This window comes from Dasypus novemcinctus, chromosome 2 (genome assembly GCF_030445035.2).
Source record: "Dasypus novemcinctus isolate mDasNov1 chromosome 2, mDasNov1.1.hap2, whole genome shotgun sequence".
NCBI lineage: Eukaryota > Metazoa > Chordata > Mammalia > Cingulata > Dasypodidae > Dasypus > Dasypus novemcinctus.
Genome location: NC_080674.1, coordinates 164167544 through 164187849, shown reverse-complemented (window position 1 = coordinate 164187849; position 20306 = coordinate 164167544). Strand labels below are relative to the sequence as shown.

General features: G+C 49.9%; 1 protein-coding gene across 1 annotated transcript in view; it reads right to left on the bottom strand.

Moving 5' to 3' along the window:
* GALNT10 (polypeptide N-acetylgalactosaminyltransferase 10) overlaps positions 1 to 20306 on the bottom strand; it is a 238344-nt gene that overhangs the window by 9689 nt on the left and 208349 nt on the right. Inside the window, exons 8-10 of the mRNA XM_004482601.5 lie at positions 10731 to 10838; positions 4155 to 4376; positions 1703 to 1819 (exon numbers count right to left, since the gene is read on the bottom strand). Of these exons, the coding sequence (XP_004482658.1) occupies positions 1703 to 1819; positions 4155 to 4376; positions 10731 to 10838 (447 nt within the window). The remainder of the gene's footprint in view (positions 1 to 1702; positions 1820 to 4154; positions 4377 to 10730; positions 10839 to 20306) is intronic.

The following is a 20306-nucleotide window of genomic DNA, read 5'->3' as shown; positions in this document are numbered from 1 at the left end:
TTTAACCACTTTCAAGTCACCTTTACCATTTGAGATTAGCTTTATAAATAAAACCCCAGGAACCAAAGAAGGTAAAGGGGGCCTATAATTTGCAGTGGTGTTTGAAAGACGCTTTGGCTTGAGCCTTAAGATCTCAAAACGGGCTTCAAAATTAGACACTATTTCTATGCTTTTCTATGCTTTTTTTTAAAAAAAGATTTATTTTTTATTTATTTCTTTCCCCTTCTCCCCCTCCCCCAGTTGTCTGCTTCCTGTGTCCATTCACTGTATGTCCTTCTGTGTCTACTTGTATTCTTGTCAGCGGCACTGGGAAACTACATCTCTTTTTTGTTGCGTCATCTTGCTGCGTCAGCTCTCCATGTGTGCGGCGCCATTCCTGGACAGGCTGCACTTTTTTTCACACAGGGCGACTTTCCTTATGGGACGCACTCCTTGCGCGTGGGGCTCCCCTACGCGGGGGACACCCCTGTGTGGCACGGCACTCCTTGTGTGCATCAGCACTGCGCATGGGCCAGCTCCACACGGGTCAAGGAGGCCCGGGGTTTGAACCCTGGACCTCTCATGTGGTAGGCAGATGATCTATCAGTTGAGCCAAATCTGCTTCCCTTCTATGCTTTTTAAACTTTCCGATGTTTCACAATAACCAGGTATTAGGAAAAAGACACAAATTTCAAAGTGAGTGATAAGTAAAAGACTAAGTAATATATATACTCTCACATGTATACAAAGACATTGTGTTTAAAAAAAAAGGATGAGGCAGAGTGACACATTTGGAGGGAGGACAGATGCAGTCAGGTGGGTGCTGTGTGCCACTGAGAGGGTGCTGTCCATTCTTGGCATGTATGCAGACACCCCTTTCTTCTGAGTTCTGTTTATACAGAGGACCTGCCTTAATGAGCTAATAGTGTATACGTCTAAAATGCCAGTAAGGAGACCATAAAGGAGTAAGGAGCTACAGTAAGGAGCTACAGTAAGGAGACCATAAAGATGTATTTTAGAACCGATGAGTGGATTCTGGGTTGGTGCTGGGGTTAACGGTGCTGAGGAAAGGATCACAGAAAGCTGAGTGCAGTTTCCTGCGAGTGGGAGCTTTTCCTACGGGGCTGGCTTATGTCCTCCTTCTTGTGGTAGCCTCCCTCGGGGAACCACACCTTCCACGCTTCTGCCTTTCATTCAGGTGTGGCTGACCAACCCCCAGGATCCAGGAGAGAAGGACTGCCTCACCTCGCCCACAGCAGCTGGCCAGCCCACAACGCCCGAGAGCGCAGGGCTGTTCCTGTGCTTTCCACTGGGGCCTGCGAGCTCTGGCGGTGGTGGTCATGTCATATCTGCCACCACACCGAAGAGCTAGGCTAAGAGTGAAGCCAACAGAGAGGGAAGCAGCGTTGAGACCCTGGAGAGGTCCAGGTGACAGAGTCTAGACTTTTCACTGACATAAGCCAGCAAGTCCCTCTTTTTGTTGAAGGCCATTTGGTCTGGGTGTCTGTCCTTTGTAACCAAAGCAGTCCAGGTGGATGGTTTATTGCAAAGTGAAGTATTCTTCTTTTCAGAGTGTTCGGGAAGCTCTTATAACTCATCCTGAGCTGACTTTTGTCACTTGTCGCTGACCCATAGCCTCTCCCTCCCCGCCCTGACCATGTGTGCCCCCAGACCGCAGGTGGGACAGAGGATCCAGCTGCCGATCCCTGAGGTGGGGCCCTACCTGCATGCTGTTCCAGGTGGCCTCCCCGCGGGCTTGGACGCAGCCCTCCAGCCTCAGAAGGGAACCCAGCGCCCCGTGCTTCGTGTCTGCACACAGCCCTGTGCCCACGTTGCGAATCTGGAAGGGAAAGTGGGACAGGGTGGAATGGTGAGGCATCACTGTGTACCCACGGGGGCCCCTGCTGGGGGGTGGGGAAAGGGAACCAAGGCAGAAACAAAAGATGGGGCAAGTTCTGAATCATCCTGATAGAGTTGGCCCTAGCTGGTTGGAAGTGCTTTGAGTGTCTCATTAAAGGAAAGTTTATGAAACCAGCACTAGAACTCTCACATTCCAGTCAACAAAGTAGCTGCTTAAAACACTGCTCTTGGGTGAGTGGATGCGGCTCAAGCAGTTGAGCACCCGCCTCCCACATGGGAGGTCCTGGGTTCGGTTCCTGGTGCCTCCTAAAGAAGACAAACAAACAATGAGCACATAATGAGCAAACATCAGAAAAAAAAAATGAGCAGGCAATGAACAAAAACAACAACAAAAACAATAAGCAAAAACAAAGAGCAAAACTGAGCAGACAATGAGCAGACAACAAGCAAGAACAAACAAGCAGGGAACAGATGTTGCTCAAGCAGTTGAGTGACTGCCTTCCACACAGGAGGTCCCAGTGCCTCCTAAAGAACAACAAACAAAGAAACAAACAAAACTGAGCCAATAACAAGCAGACAATTAGCAAAAACAACAAGGAGACAACGAGCACAACACACGAGGGAGCCATCTTGGGGGGGAAACAAACAAAAAAACCCACTGCTCTCTTTAGAGCAGGGGTTCTTAACCTTTTTTGTTCCACAGACCCCTGTGCCAGTCAGGTGAAAACCATGGGCCCCTTATTAAGTTCACACTATACTGTGTATTATATAATAAATATATCACATCCGTACCAACATGTCCCCACAGGAATAATGTTTTTTTGAATTTCAATTCAAGCTCATGGACCCTTTGTTAAGAACCTTTGCTTTAGAGCATACAGAGTCATGAAGTGGTGACGGTGGTGTTTTAGAGGCGAGGGATTATTAAAATAAAGACTCCCTGGCCCCACCTCCAGAGAATATGATTCAGTAGGTTCAGGAATAGAATTTTATCCCCTTTCCAGGTACCAAAGGTATAGGTGCTCCAGGGCCTATGCTTGAATAATACCTTATGAGAGGATATGAAATCTTGGCCCTAGGGTCTTGGACTCTGTCTACCTTTTAGGACAGGTGAATGGTAGGATGTGGCAGGCACTGTTTCCCACCCACCACCCCCAGATCCAAAGAACAATAGTGGTCTCGAGTTCTTCAACCCATAAGAAGGGTGTAGTGTGGTGTGATGGGAAGAACAATGGATTGGGACCCTAGGCTGCTCATTTGTTTGGACAACAAATTATTTATTGGGTCCCCACTATGGGTGGGCTACTGTGCCAGGTGCTAGCTATAACAAGGTATAGTTCCTAGGTCATAGAGATTACTCCTTCATCTTAGGGGTGGGGGCTGTGGCTGTCTTGAAAGTCTTAATAATTTTATCTGTGAATCTGTTTGATAAGTGAAGTCTTGGGGGACAATAGAGCATGTGTGTGAGCAGAGGAGCTACACACCACACATGTATCCACTGTTCCTTGCCACCCCTTTCCCATACAGGGTTCATGATGTCCCATGAGCACAGGATTCTGGTGAACCATGATGCATGGGAGTTCAGTGAAATGCTAAGTGAGTCCCAGGTCAGTGCATTAAATCTGTGACTAAGTGGTGGGGCTGAAGGGTCTGAAGGGCCGAGCTTTCCATTCAATCCGGGACTTGCTTTGAATGCACAGAAAAAGGCAATGGTTTTCTAAGGAACAGGAAGGGCCAAGGAATTCTATCATCTCCTTACTCATGTTTCTTCCAGCAGATGAAGTCATAGAAGAAGATAGGGCCCCAGAGTTCCTTTTCCTTTCAGGCATTCCTTCCTTTCCCATAAGCTGAAGGTAGGGAGGGTAGAGAGAATGTGCGCATATCAAGAAGGGAAATATGAACAGTTGAGTTAGTTTTGTGCAGTGTTTCCCCTGTTCTGGTAAAAAAGAAATAAATTTGCATGTATGAGGTATGTGATATGGACTGTGTAATTTCAGCAATTCTGCACGAGTTAAATGCTCTTAAAACTGCATTTAAAACCTGCACTGCATAATATAAAGATGAATGGTAAAATTCATGCCAATAATGTACTTTTAATTTTTCTTTACTTAGAACATTAAATAGTAAATAAAACTCACCAAAACAAATTTAGAGAAAGACCACGGAAGAAAGGAAATTTTTTATATTTTATAGCTTTAATGTCATATTTTATACCTCTAAAGGCACTTTTCTCCTGGTTCGTGAACAAGGGGTCCACATTTTCCTTTGGCACTGGGCTCCCCCCTTATGGAACCAGCCCTGGCTTCCAGACTCACCTCTCCCCACGCTGCAGCCGGTGGTTCCACGGGCGGGTAGAATTTGGGCAGGTCCCAGGCAATCTCGGTCATAAACCACTTGAAACTCTTGCAGTCCAGGGAGCTGCGGAGCTTTTTCTGGGCTGCTACGTCCCCAGCGGAGAGGTGGCGGTATTCTGGCCGGCGCTGGTAAATGTACTCGGCGTACTCGTCCATCCACACCTCCGCCACGCGCTTAAGGTTCTGGAGGACGAGACACCAGTGGGAGGGTCAGGCTCTTGGAGGAACTGAGGCTGGAGGTGGGTCAAAGTTCCCGGCAGGTAGAAGCCAACCTGCCTTATGTTACAGTGCATCAAAGACCCGAGCCCCACCCAGACGGAAGTAAAAATCTCCCAGGTTATCTCAGGCCATCTCTGTGCTTTTAGGCCTACTGCATTTCTGTTTATTATTTATGTATGTTTCAAGGCTATTATAACTTAGGGTTGGTTAACAGCCCACAGTTGCTTTGGCCTGCCCATCTTCTATCGCACCTTTTCCTAGGGATAGTCCCCCAGTTTTCCTTTGCGAAGCTACCCCTGCCCAACTCTCGGTTCAAGTGGCTGGAGGAAGGGGACCTGGCCTGGCTGGGTGACCAGGGATGCCCCTGGTTGCAGGGGTTGGACAGCAGTATGCGTGGGACCCAAGCCATGCCCATCAGAACCAATGGGCATTAGCCCTGAGACTTCTGCTGGAACTACTAGAAAGAATTGCTCTGTTTTTGCTGAGATTTCTGGCTAAGATCTACGGGGTAAGATGTCAGTCAGGGCTCTGGGCACATGGCCACCATATGATGAAAGCCTGTCCAAGGATGAAGAGAACCCAGAATGAAGCAGAACTGAGGACTCGAGCAGGGAACACCTTTCTCCTCCAAGCTCCTGCATCAGCCATGTCTGAAGCCAGAAATGTCTCAGGACTTTCCATTACGTGAGCCAGGAAATTCCCTTTTGTGCCTAAGCCAATGTGAGTTGGGGTTCTGTCATTTTTTAAAAAAAATGATCTATTTTTTGTTTCTTTTCCTTCTGTCATTTTTAAACCAAAATGAATGGTAAAAACAAATTATAACTTATAACGAAAAGATATAATTTCATTGGCAGGAGGAATGTGTAATAATCCCTTGAGGTGTGAAAGTTGTTGCTACTTTTATTATGAAGCACAAGGATAAATGTTAAAAAAAAAAGAAAGCCAAATACAGTATTGGTAAGTAGAGGCAGCAGGTGAAGAAACATCCTGTTTGTGAGCAGCCTTGGGACATAGGAAGAGTAAACGCCTATATTAAATTGTGATGGAAAGTCCTCATTCCATCCGCAGCGTGGGGACCACCTGCTGAGAACCTCTGACAGGGAGAGCAGCCTTCAGGGGTTCAGGGAAACATCTTGCTCCAAAACATCTTCTTCCTTCCCCTGCCTGTGGTCAGAAATTCCCCCCATATGTAACCCTGTAGGCTTTACCTGTATCACAGTTTTTTCCCTATTGCAAACTAAATTTCCCTCTGAAGGTTAAAGGGAGTTCACCATTTAGGCGGGTATCAGTCATTCACACCTAAGAGCAAACGACTGCTGCTCTGAGAGCAGAAGCTGAGTCGGGGCTTGGCAAACATTCTCTGCAAAGGGCCAGAGAGGAAATATGTTCAGCTTTGCAGACCATATGGTTTCTGTCACAGCTACTCAACTCTGATGTTGTAGCTCTAAATGCAAACAAATGGGTGTGGCCATGCTCCAATAAAACTTTATGGACACTGAAATTTGATTTTCACGTGTTGCAAAATATTATTCCTCTTTTGGTTCCTCCCCCCCCCCCCAATCACTTGAAAATGTAAAAACCCTTCTTTGCTCACAGGCCATACAAACACAGATGGTGGGCTGGATTTGGCCCACAGGAGGAAGGAAGGTCCTGGTACTGAAGAAAAACTTACCGACTCCTCCATTTTCCTGGCTCTGAGTTTGAGATCAGGAAACTACTGAATGTCCTTGGTGCTACCTTGCTCTTCCTGAGGGCTGACGAGTCAGCAGTGGGTTAGAAACCAGCTCAGAAACAGTGTTACCCCACCAGCTGCTGCACTGCAAACGGCTTGTGTTTAATTTAAAACTGCGCCCAGAGGAAGCTGCAGCCCTAACAGAGCCTGCAGCCTGGGACTCTAGAGAACACAGCATTTCCTCACCTTTTTCTAGTGTGCCCACCAGGGCCTCTGGCTCCCTGTCTAAGCTCCCAGATCTCAGACTTTACCAGTGGACTGCTTGGTCTGAGATAAAGGACTTTGTATTTCTCTCTATTACATTTCACCTTGTTAGTGTCAGGAAAAGGACTTTGGGATTTCAGTGAGCTGCATGCCCCTCAAGCCCCTAAGAGCCCCAGAGTTTGGGGTCTGGTTCTGTCTGAGGTCTGACTACATTTCTTGTGCTTGGATTACAGAGATTTGCCTGGGTCCTTGGAATAAGTCTCCATTTTTGTTTCACTAAGCTGAGGGGGTTTCTGTTACTGCCTTCCCTAAGACCCCTTAGCACATTTAGTAAACAAAGTAAGACTGACTACTTGTTTGGGGCAGGCCTGGCGGGTGGTTAGCCACCCTTCCTGAACTGCTGTCACATGGGAGCTATCCAGCTGTTTGTCCTTCTGGAGTCTTTAGGGAGACTTTAGTTTCCCTCTTTCTGGCGTTTTTAAGGCTATTAGCCTGCCTTCCCTCTATGACCTGATGCTCTAGGAGATAATGTTCAGTAAAGCTTAAGGTTTAGTTGTTAAAACACGGAACAAACATTTAAAATATGATCTGCAATTAAATGAGGGTAGACACTGCAATAAAAGGCCGTGGGAGCTTGATTCAGGCGTCTCTGTGCTCCCACACCCCCAGGTACGATCCTGGTGAACTGAGGGACACCCCCAGGGCAGCCTCAGGGAGGCACGGGCACCACCAGATTGTTAACTGGTTTAAAGGCAACACAGGATATTGATGCAGTAGACAGCTAAGAAAGAAATGAAAAGGCCTAAATACAGACTTCAGATAAGACACTGACATGAACTCCTCAGTCTGAATTGTTAATCTTGATGCTGATCTCACTCTGCTGCTAAGAGCAGTTACTATTTAAGGAACACTTGCTGTATGCCAGGCTGCTGTCCCACCAAACTATTCATACTTTTGAATTCTGGCTCTATTGTTTATCAGGTTTCTATTTTTCATTTTTCTTATCTCTAAAATGGGGATAAAAGCAAGTGAGAATTAGGTGAGGTAAGTATGTCTGGGTTGGCTGGTAGGGAGTTTTTATAAGTGCATTCACTGTATTCATCCAAGGCCCCATAGACAGGAGGTGCTGGTGTCTCCTTACCAGGCAGGCCTTCAAATGACAAGTGCTCTCGCTCGGAAAAGGATGCTTTTGGGGTGGTCCTGCTTAGGGATCAGAGGTGTCCCCGTGTTTCCTACAATAGATGGAAGAGCCAGCATCTTGGACTTACTGTGTATTATTTGCCTGCCTGGTGCCTTCCTCAGGGATCACCAATTATATTATTATCATTACTTTTTAAAAGGATTATTTATTTTCTCCCCCAGCTCCCATTGTCTGCTCTCTGCGTCCATTCGCTATGTGGTCTTCTGTGTCTGCCTGTATTCTCCTTAGGCAGCTCCAGGAACCGATCTGGAGTGGGAAAGAGGTGATCATTCTCTAGTGCCACCTCAGCAACCTGGTCTGCTGTGTCTCTTATTGTCTCTCCTCTATGTCTCTTTTTGTTGCATCATCTTGCTGTGTTAGCTCTCCACATGGGTCAGCACTCCTGCATGGGCCAGCATTCCACGTGGGCCAGCACTCCACGTGGGCCAGCACTCCTGCGTGGGCCAGCACTCCACATGGGCCAGCACTCCTGCGTGGGCCAGCACTCCTGCATGGGCCAGCACTTCTACAAGGGCCAGCACTCCACATGGGCCAGCACTCCATGTGGGCCAACACTCCTGTGGGGGCCAGCACTCCTGCGTGGGTCAGCACTCCACGTGGGCCAGCATTCCATGTGGGCCAGCACTCCTGCATGGGCCAGCACTCCTGCGTGGGCCAGCACTCTGTGCAAGCCAGCACTCCACATGGGCACACTCCACGTGGGCCAGCACTCCTGCATGGGCCAGCACTCCTGCGTGGGCCAGCACTCCACGTGGGCCAGCACTCCTGCGTGGGCCAGCACTCCACGTGGGCCAGCACTCCTGCATGGGCCAGCACTCCTGCATAGGCCAGCACTCCTGTGTGGGCCAGCACTTCTACAAGGGCCAGCACTCCACATGGGCCAGCACTCCACATGGGCCAGCACTCCTGCACAGGCCAGCACTCCATGTGGGCCAGCTTGCCTTCACCAGGAGGCTCTGGGTATTGAACCCCAGACCTCCTATATGGCAGATGGGAGCCTAATTGCTTGAGCCACATCCACTTCCCTATATTTTTGTTAGTAGTGATTGCTGCCTCTATTGCTGAATCTAGAACCCAAACCTACTAGTCAGGGGTGGCTGTCGTTAGACTCTTCTCCCACTAGAGGGCATTGCAGGCTCTCTTTTCCCTTAGTGCTGACCCCGCTGTCAGCCCGACACCTACTGGAGCTCAACTGCCCACCCTTGGATGCAGCTCAGGGAAACTCTAAGCCTCAGTTTTCCTTTTTTAAAAAGATTTATTTTTATTTATTTCTCTCCCCTTTTCCCCTACCCATTGTTTGCTCTCTTGTGTCCACCGCTGTGTGTTCGTCTCTGTCTGCTTGTATTCTTGGTGGCACCAGGAATCTTTGTCTCTTTCTGTTGCATCATCTTGTTGCATCGGCTCTCTGTGTGTGCGGCGCCACTCCTGGGTGGGCTGCATTTTCTGCACGGGGCAGCTCTCCTTGAGGGGCACACTCCTTGCTCGTGGGGCTCCCCTCCACAGGAGGCACCCCTGTGTGGCAGGCACTCCTTGCATGCATCAGCACTGCACGTGGGCCAGCTCCACACGGGTCAGGAGGCCCTGGGTTTGAACCCTGGACCTCCCATGTGGTAGGCAGATGCTCCATCAGTTGAGCCACATCTGTTTCCCTCAGTTTTCCTTTTAAATTGCAGGACAACGGCTCTTCTAGGACCCGCTGACAAGGAAGTGGTGTGGACTGATGCCAAACAAGCCCGGCTCCCGCAGGGGAGCTGGGGGAGACGGAGGTCTTCCCCGAGGCTAGGCCGTACAGCGCCTCCCAGCTTCCTCGAAGAACCTCCCGCGGCTCCTTTTCCCTTCTACGGGCCCCCCACCCGCCTCTTAGTTTTCTTTTTGTGACCACCTTGATTAGTTTCTTTTCCAAGTCACTTAGTATTTTAAAATTTATTAAGGTTTAGTGAAATGATATTAATACAACAACAACAAAAAATCCCTGTCTAGTATTTCCATTTGCAGCCTGAGGCTGATGGAATTCAGGCAATAGGCTGACACATACCGAAGTCGAACGCTGTCAGATAGACGGAGGCTTTGGCATTGCAAGTGGGAACTGGGTGGACAGAAGGGAGAGACTGATATTTTTTAACACTCCAGAGCCAGGAACTTTTAAGTACCTTGTCTCAGGCTTTCTGAACACACCACCTGTTATTAATATTTATCTAACACGTTTCCATAAACCTCTGCAGGTCTAAGTTGAATCTATTTTAGCATTATCTTTAATAGTATCTGTGAAATCACAAGTTTGATACAGTCATTATTTTAATTTCTAAACTACATTCACAAAAACACATGATAATAAAAACACTCCTATGCCTACCCCTCAAATGATCCTGTCCGTCATACTTTGGGAACTAGCATCATCTCCTTAAATCTCCTGGCAATGCAAAGACTTGGTAAGAATTAGCTCCCTTTAAACAAAGGAGGAGGGAAGCGGACTTGGCTCAACAGATAGGGCGTTCATCTACCACATGGGAGGTCCGTGGTTCAAACCCTGGGCCTCCTTGACCCGTGTGGAGCTGGCCCATGCGCAGTGCTGATGCGAGCAAGGAGTGCCCTGCCACGCAGGGGTATTCCCGCATAGGGGAGCCCCATGCTCAAGGAGTGAGCCCCGTAAGGAGAGTGGCCCAGCACCAAAGAAAGTGCAGCCTGCCCAGGAATGGTGCCGCACACATGGAGAGCTGACGCAGCAAGATGATGCAACAAAAAGAAACACAGATTCTGGGTGCCACTGACAAGAATACAAGCGGACACAGAAAACACAGCGAATGGACACAGAGTAGACAACTGGAGGGGGTGGAAAGGGGAGAGAAATAAATAAAAATAAAAATAAAAAAAGACCCAGAGAAGGAAAAGCCCCATAAGGCCACATAATCCATTAAAACAAAACAAAACAGAACAACAAAGGAGGAAACAGGCTCAGCAGAGTGAAGCAACTCTCCCAAGGCCACACAGCTAAGCAGTGGTTGAGGAGGGCTTCAGGTAAGTTAGGGAGGATTTCACCTGGAGTGTGGGGTGCGCACTTCCTCACATCTAGCGGTCACTTGATCCTGCGCCCCACATGGCCCTGGCCGTCCTCAGGGTGCGTCTGTGCTTCTAAAGGGCCTGTGGTCAGATCCCCTCTCCCCCAGGAAAGGTGTTACCTTACCCGGGCCAGGCTGACTCCGGCGGGGACCTTGTAGGGCACGTACTTCCTGTAGATATGGCCCACCCTGGAGCACGGGATGTCCTCCATGCGGCCCCCACACATCCACACCTGCAGGGAACAAAGGGAGAGATGAAGCTCCTGCCACCATTTCACTGTCCCCTCCAAGGCCAGCGTCCCTTAGTGCGTTCAGTGAATGCATCAGTCTGGATTGTCTGCTGAAGCCCTGACCACAGAACCGCTGATGTAGAAGCAGCATCAGTAAAAACAGCTGACAGTACCGAGTGCTTACTCATGGCCAAGCACAACGCAGAGAACTTCACATGCACAGTCACATTTTTTTTTTTTTAAGGAGGTACTGGAGATTGAACCCAGGACCTTGTATATGGGAAGCAGGTGCTCAACTACTGAGCTACACTGGCTCCCCAAAGAGAGTTGGTGTTTTCATTTTTTTTAAGGAGGTACCAGGGATCAAACCCATCAAACTTGAATCCTTGTACATGGGAAGCAGGTGCTCAGCCACTTGGGCTACATTCGCTTCCCTGCACAGCTACATTGAAGCCTCACTGGTAAACTAGAAGGTAGGTAGTAACAGAGCTCTGAGTTGCAGACAAAGAAACTGAGGTTCAGAGAAGCTGAGAAACTGAGGTCACAGAGCTAGTAAGTGGTGGAGCCAGAATTTAAACCCAGTTCTGTCTGACCCCAGAGGCTGAGCTCTAAACAGCCGTGGATGCTTGGAGCACTGTGTTGAGAAGAATTCTCAGTGGGAAAGACTGAGTCATCGCTTAGCGACGTCCACCACAGGCACGAGCGGCAAGGTGGTATGTAGGCTCTACATGTTTACTCAATCTGGCATCGGCCTAGGAGCTTCCCCCCAGAGCTTTAAGCCTCTTGCTGGGTCACCCTGAGCAGGCCCGGCAGCCTCCCAGTCCTAACTGCTCCCTGCGGTCTGGCTTGCTGAGCCGCACAGCTGGGTATCACTGCCTTGTGAGGTCTCTGTATCCCCCTCCCTGGAGAGCTCTGGGTTTGCCTGCACACTGGTCTGACAGTGGTTCGGGAGCCCTTAACAAGTCCAATCAACGGTGACCCACGCCCACTGATGGGACCAGCCTGGACAGCCCCTTGTGGCAGACCTGGGTCCCAATCCTGGCTCAGCCACTCCTCAGGTTTATGACACTGACCAAGGTACTTCTCCAAGACTCACTAAAAGATTAAAGAGGTGAGCCTGGGTCATTACATGAGATACTGCACATCAAGTACTTCGCACAAAGTTGCCACACCCTCACAGTAGTGTTAGCTCTATTTTTAATTCATACATTCATACAATGCCAGCTATTGTGCTGGGGACGTAGTGGTAGGTGAGCCAAGGCCCGTGTCCTCCCCTGGAGGGGGAGCATGGTAGCCAGCCTCCAGGGTGGTCCCCTGGAGGCGATCCTTGCCTCCTGGTGTTTGCACCCTTATGTAGCCCCTTCCACACTGAGCAGAGCTGACCTGTGGAACCCCTAGGATATGGCAGAAATCACGATCAGAAAAGACCATGCGTCTTCGGCCTCGCTCTCTCTGGCTTTGGGGAGCCAGCTGCCATGTTGGAAGGATACTCAAGCAGTCCCTGGGAGAGGCGGGGGGCTGAGGCCTCCTGCCAAAAGCCAGCACTGACTGCCCAGCCATAGGAGCGGGCCTCCTCCAGCCCGGGCAAGCCTGGGCGGCAATCTTCCCTGCAGTCTCCTGTTGGATGCTGAGCCAGAGCTGCTCCAAAATACCATACCCACAAAAACTGGGATAATGTTCATTGTTGCTTTAAGATGCTATATTTTGGGTTAAGTTTTTTCCATGGCAATAGCTAATTAATATAGGGAGGCAGTTTTAGAGTGCATGCTGTAAGGAAGCCAAAGTCAGGCAATCAGATAGCTTCATTGCACAGGGTGCTACTTTATACCCAGAAGGCAGAGAAAGTCTCCCTGAGGAGGGAATATTTGAGGTGAGACTTAAAAGATGAGAAGGAAAAAGGAAGTAAAGCTCTGGGGGGAGAGAGAACAGGTAGAGAGAAAAGCAAATGTAAAGGCCCCGGGTAGGGCCAAGCTTGGCCTAATCATTGCACAGAAAGCCCGAGGCCTGGGGCGGGGGGGGGGGGTGGTCGGAGAGGGACAGGGACTGTGGCCAGGTCTCCCAGGCACAGGAAGGAGTCTGCCATGGAAAACCTCCAGTGAGGAGATGGCATGATCCAATTTCTCTTTTACCAGGACTCTGGCTACGGAGAAGCGAGTGCCCTGTGGGATGCAGGCACAGGGGAGGGAAGGCCGACCAGAAACGAGGCAGAGGGGGCAGAGGTGGCGGCTGCCGCAGTGGTGGGGCACAGTTGGATGCAGGACATTGTTATTGTCGTATTCCCTCATTTGTGGAGTGAGGGGTGGGAATGGGAATATCTAGAACCCCAGTTCTGCAGACCAGAGCTCTTTTCAGCTTGAACTGCTCAGTGGGGTATCGGGGATTGGGCTCCACACTCTGGTGAATTCAGGGCTCTAGAAGAGCTGCTCTTCCTTCCACCTGCATCTGACGGGTCCTCGGTGCACCACCGCCTCCTGCCACCTGCCGTCCTCACCCCACCCCGGATGCACTCTGTCCTCTGACTTCCCACGAGGGGCTCTGTGTGGGACTGCGCTTATGGAAGTGCCGCCTGAGGAAATGCAATTACATTCTGATCTGGGGGGAGAAAAAAAATCAAGCAAGTCAATAGAACAGAACATTGGTCTTGAGATAATGGGCTCCTGATGGTAGATTAATGCCAAGGCCAAGCCAAGAAGTTTATTTTCAAAGCAGGAGATATTGATCAGGCGCCAGCATCCCGTAACAATAACTCTTCCTTTATATAAAGTGATTGATGGGGCAGGGATGCTTTTGTCTGGCAGACATTGCCTAGTCACTGCTGCCAGCCTTTCAGGTGGTGGTGCATCGCTGAGTGGGTGGGGGGACACCTTACTGTGCTCTGTTTCTGAACATCTCCTGGGCAGCTGAGTGGGCCGGCGTCCAGCTCCCTCGGCGCCATATTAAACTTGGGTTCACTCACAAGGCTGTGCCTCCAGCTCTGCCTGGCAGGGGAATCTTCCATTATGCAATTTCCAAGTTCTCTTCTCTGTGACCTCTAGTGTCTTTGGCCCTGACCACACTGGCCATTGGCCTGATTCTGGAGGGACAAGGTTGACCTTGATCTGTCATGAGGCTTGAGGCATCCAAAATGCCCTCAGATTCCAGAGAAGTTTGGAGCCCAGGGGGAGTTCTGGCTTTGGACAATGGGTGTCCTCCTGCGCAGGATGGGAGGCACTGGCGCTTGGCTCTCAGCGTGGGAACTACCTCCAGGGAGACAGTCACCTGTTCAGATAAAGCTGCGGCCAGCTCCTTTGGGAGCACCTGAGCAGCCTGAGATGAGCCAAGCGCAGGCCACACCCGGCTCTTCCAGCGTCACATCATATCCAGCACAGGGAGGCAACTTACACAGGCAGGCAGCAGCTCCCCGGGGACCGGCTGGTTCTTCGGTGTGACCCGGGACCCCGTGGGACTCGTCCTCACCTCATCCATTCCTCCCTTGTTCACCACATCCCTCTCCACGACAACCGCCCTCCCCATCTTGCATCTTGGCCACCTGCTACTCACCCGAAGGTCCCTCGGGGGCATCTCTGACCCTCGGCAGGTCTCAAACCCTTTTAGATCCATACCTAGCACCTTGTACCTCCCTTAGTTGTTTTATTGGAAGTGTAACTAATTAGATTTGTGGTTATTTGTCTCAGGCCTAGGCCCCTGCAGTGGACATCTGTGGTTTTTGCTTCTCAAGTTTGGGGGGGGGGGGAGTCCTCGCACTGGTCCCTGGAGCATCCCCACCTCTGGGTTCTGAGGTTGGTGCACGGCAGGGTAATGGGGTATTTTTGATGGTCACTGAGCCTGCTGGTGCTTGATAAGAGAGGGGGCCACCCACTTTCCTCTGGGATGCAGACAAAGTGACTGGAGCTGCTGGAGGCTCTGCCATGACACGGGAGGGCCTGCTTGAGAACACAGCCGGCACAGAGGGAGGCGGTGCCAGGAGACGGGGAGAGCGAGAGGGGCCGGCGTGAGCACCCGGAGCCCGTTGTGCTGAAGACAGCTCATCCTTTGAACTCTTTTTCTTTCTTTCTTTTTTCCTATAGCCAGCTTAAGGTAGTTTTCTGACACTTTCAGATATGTCCTTACCACTCTGAATCCCTCAGTTAGATCTGCACTGGACCCCAAGTGTCTCACACAGTCCTTTGCCCATGACAGACACTCAATACATACATGTCGAATGAATGAGGAAGTAAATGAATCAAGACATATGCAAAGTCTTGGGAATATGGACTTGACTAGAGAGAAGGATGAAGCTCTTTATTTTGTCATCAATTCTCTAGTCTCTGGAGGAAAAGGACTGTGTGTTTTTTGCTTCTTGCAATTTTAGCAAGAATATATCTATCACGGGTGGGGAGCAGGAGATTTATTATTTCTTGGGTAAAAGGTCCCGTCTCTGCCTCCTTTAGGCTGAGCTTTATGGGCTGGATCCTCGCTGGAGTTGTCTGGGGTGATGCAGAAAGGACACGGGAGGCTGGGAGAAGGCGTCACAATCATGGTCACCTCCTTTTGTAACAAATACCTCTCCACTTCGCCCCTGGAGCCCAAGGCAGGGGAGACTGTCTTCCTAGGGACATGCCACCATCTGATTCGCAGACTTAGGTGGCAGGATCAAAGCCCAAGGCATGGAATGGTGTCCAGAGTTGCTCTGGGGCTGGGAACTGGCCAGAGCTGGTTCCAGGTCCCAGGCCGGTGGTTCTGCTCACAGCCAGGTCACTTAGCTTTGTGCCTTTAGGGCCCTACCTGAACTTACCTCGGCGCAGGGTGACGCGCTCAGGCTGCAGCCTGACTCCCTGTATTCCTATCCCAGGCCACTGTGGGCAGCTGTGTGACCTCATGCAAGTGATTTCACCAGGGGAGACCCACTCTCCTCATCTGGGACATGGGCATGACAGTCATGGCACTGTATAAGAGTATATGGTGCTTTGCCCTTTTGCCAATACCATTTCATTTTCTGCTTTCCTCAACTGACTTGGTGGCACTACCTGCAACTGACCAAGAGAGTGACAGGGGCCAGGTGGGGCAGGGCTGAGTCCTGGGGCATGCCTGGGGGCCAGCTGCCCAAAGGCGTGCTCCTCTCACTCAAGGCAAGCAGAGCATCTAGCGATGGCAGAGAGAAGGGGAAGTGGCAGTGCTGGCAGCAGCCAGAATTGTTTGGCCTGGGACCTATCACATCTGAATTGGGAACAAATACAGACCATCAAGATGCCATTTTTGCAGACCTGAGGTGTGTGCTATCTGGTGTCAAACTTCTTCCCCCACCCCTTACCCCGGCCTCCGTTGGGGGATGCGGCTGGCTGCTCTGGGCGCCTTGTTGTTCCACCGTGAGGGGTTTCCAAACAGCCGGTCAGCCCACGTCTTGGGGCCCCCCCTTCCCGCTTCTTCCTGCTGAAGAGTCTTCTTGCTAGAAGCACCATGCCACTAGACAAGTATAAATCTAATTGTAAAAACCTGCTCCCCATTCATTTTCATTGCTGCTTTGATTTATTTTATTAGCAAACTTCTTTTGTGTGATGACAGGCTTCATTACAGTGTCTATAAAAGACAATCACTTGCTCTTATCTCCTAAAGTGAGGAGGGAAAAAAAAAGTGTGGTGATGTGAATCAGAAAACACAATGGGACCTGGCAAAAGCCTGGAAGGGCCCACGTGCTGCCGAGGGACACGCGCGAGTGGGGGCTGGAGCAAACCCTCTTCTGGGAGGGACACGGCTGCCAGCGAACCCCCCAAGAAGGGGCTGGGCCGCCTGCCTGCTGACAGACGGGGAGCACGCAGCCACGGGCCTCTGCCGAGAACCCAGATGGAGTTCAGCTGCACTGGAGGCAGCCACTATAGTAACTGCCAACGGTTATTCAGCAGTAGCTGTCCCGGAGTGCATGGAGTGGTGGTATGAACGTGTTCCGGAGTTAGCCAGAACTGAATTCTGACCGATACTTAAGCAAGTTTGTCATTCTGAATGCCTCAATTTCCTCCCCTGCAAAATGTGAACCCTTAGTGTGCCTCCCTCAGGGGTGCTGAGGGGCTGACGTGAGGTACTGCTATAGTGGAGAGGCTGCTGTCAGCAAGCGGCGTACAGGATCCCCTGGACACACGGCAGCGCCACTCCTGGGGGGGGGCCTGCGCAGATGCCATGTGCTCCCCGCCAGAAAGGAAAGGATGGTGTGACTTGCGGGTTTTCCAGAAGTGCATAGTATGGGATGCTCTTGATTAGTTTGTTTTGAATAACGAGATACTCTCTAGGGAAGACTTGCCAGCATGAAATGACCCCAGTCATGCTCGTTTGTGATGTTTATAAGGGCTGCTAGATGCAGTTGGTTAAAAAAAAGTCATCATTAATGCCCATCCCAAGGAAGAGAGAGTCTACAACTGCAGGCAAGATAGTTCCATCTTGGGAAGCGGATTTGGCTCAACTGACAGAGTGTCTGCCTACCACATGGGAGGTCCAGAGTTCAAACCCCAGGCCTCCTGACCTGTGTGGAGAGCTGGCCCATGAGCAGTGCTGATGTCTGCAAGGAGTACTGTACCACGCAGGGGTGTCCCCCACGTAGGGGAGCCCCAAGTGCAAGGAATGCGCCCTGTAAGGAGAGCCACCCCATGTGAAAAAAGTGCAGCCTGCCCAGGAGTGGCACTGCACACACAGAGAGCCGACACAGTAAGATGACTCAACAAAAAAGACACAGATTCCCAGTGCCGCTGAGAAGAATACAAGAGGACACAGAAGAACACACAGCAAATGGACATAGAAAGCAGACAACTGGGGCAGGGGTGGGGGGTGAGGGGAGAGAAATTAAAAAAAAAATAACTCCATCCATCTGCTCTGTGGGATCTAAGCCCCCTCTCAATTAGAAGAAGAGTGGACATCACCATCCCAGAATCCTCAAGATTGGGGAATGAACAACGGACTTAAAAGTAGACTTATTATTCTACTACAGACTGATTATTATTCTAGCAATGCAAGAACTCTTATCAGTGATATAAAGGCAGTGGGCAGTGGCCACCAGAGGTTCTGAGGGGAGGAAGAGGGAAGAACAGGTGTAACATGGGGCATTTTCAGGACACTGGATTTGTTCTGCATATCATTGCAATGATGGATACAGACCACTGTATATTTTGTCATATCTTACAAAATTGTGCAGGGCAGAGCATAAACTATAATGTAAACTGTAGTCCATGGTTAGTAGCAATGCTTCAATATGTGTTCATCAGCTGTAACAAATGTACCACACCACTGAGGAATGTTGTTAATGTGGGAGAGTGTGTGTGTGTGGGGGAGGAAGTGGGGCAAATGGGAAGCCCTTATTTTTCATTTAACATTTATATAATTTAAAGCCTCTTTTAAAAATTATTAAGAAAAAGCCATCAAAAGTACAGGAAAAAAAAGCACTTTTAAATTAATATATTATTTTTATGGAATATGATTTTAAACATGTATGTATATCTAAGTTAATAAATATTTGACTATTTAAACAATATCCATAAGTATATACAGTTAAGTTGGCAAAAAAGGGGGTGGTGGTGGCTGCCTTATATTAGGTTTTGACTTATATTTGGGAATTACATCAATTCTTATCTGAGAGAGGGAGATACTATCACAGCCTTTTACATGTGAGGAAACCAAGGTTTAGTGAGCTCCAGTACCATTCCCAGGGTCCCTCAGCTCATAAATGGCAACACCCACAATGGAACCCAGGGTTGGTCCCCTAGAATTAAGCAGATCTAAGAGCTTCAGGGAGACTCATGGTTTAATCCCCTAGACCCTCATCCTGGCGCTATCATGGCTTTCTTCAAAGATCCCCAACAGCATGCGTGTTGCCTGTAGAACAAAGGGGTCACCTGGCTTGCAGTCAGGGCCCTCTGCACCTGCTCCTGTGGCTCCTGCCCACACCACGGCCCTGGACGCCATGTGTGGATGCTGAGGAGGACCAGCTGAGATGCATGCTCTTTTCTGCCCCTGTGGTTATATCGGCTCTGCTTTCCAGGAATGATGCAGCCCAATAAACAAAAACATTAACTCCATTCACTCACTCACTCACTCACTCACACACTCACTTATTCACACAGGACCTAGTCACTTGTTCTAAAATCCTGTGGGAAGAAATGGGACAGAAACTGACTGCCAAGGGTGGACTCCAATGTTAGAGAACTTTGAAAGTTGGTGAAGGTTGGCCAGTCTGCCTAGTGACCCGCCCCTTTACTCTTTCCTTCCACAAACAAGCCTGAGCATCCTCTCTGTACGAGACCCCACCTATACATTATAGCATCAGAATCACCTGGACAGCTTGTTAAAACACACTGGGCCCCACTCCCAGATGGACCAACTCCATGGGTTTGGGGTGGGCACTGAGAATTTGCATTTCTAACCAGTTCTGGTGATGCTGCTGGTCCAGGGACCACACTCTGAGAACCACTGCACACTAAAATAGGGCCAACCCATCTCCGGTGACTGGGACCTGCCAGGTCACAGTGTGTCTCCTGACAGCCCTGTGAGTTTGGAATTATTAGTGCTCCTTCGTAGATGAGGAAACAAAGGTTTAGCAGAAAGGCCAGGTGACCTGTCCATGGTCCCACTGAGAGGTGGTTCCAGAGCTGGGCCTGGAACTGAGGCTTTCAGTCTGTCTTATGCTCTTTCCACTCCTGTCTTCCTGCAGCCACAGCCCAATCCTAACCACTACCAAAACGATGATCACCTCAGGGAGCCAGTGTAGAGCCAAAAAAGAGATGATGCCATTACATTAACAGTTACTATCTATTGATCGTTCATTATGTTCCAGGCTCTGAGCTAAGCTGATAACATTTTAACTAATAAGCAGCTTACAACCACACTATGAAGTAAGAATTATTCAGCCCCAGCTCACAGATGAAGAAGCAAGACCAGAGGCGTTAAGTGAATTTCTCAAGGTCACACAGTGTCTAATTGGTTGAGCTTGCCCTAGAATCCAGGCAGTTAGTTTCTGAAGCCCATGGACTTACTTCCTGTGCTGTTCTGCTTCCTTCGCTAACATGGGGGTTATGATCCGATCAGCTACAGTTTGCTGAGGGCCTCTGTTTTGCCTGGCTCCAGGCCAAAAAAATGTTATCCCATTTAGTTCCTATAACACTCCTTTGAAGAAGTGACTCTTGCCCTTCTCAGCAATGAAGGAACCAAGACAAGAAGGGAGAGGCAGATGCTGGTGAAGGAGTGATGCATGGACAGGGGACCCTCGGGCGTTGAGCCATCTTCCTGGAGGGATGGGGCAGGGGCAGCAGACTCCTGCTTGGAGGCCGACTCCTCCCACCCAGACGCTCTCGGAATTTCAAACGGCTGGCGGAGAACTGCAAGCAGATGTCTTCCCTGTTCCCGAGGGCGCCTGGGAAGGCCGGGCATCTGTGGCCCCGGGAGGGGAACACAGCGTGCAGTAGAGCACATTTCCAGCATAATCAGATAACCCTGGAAGGAAGAAGCTAGCCCCAG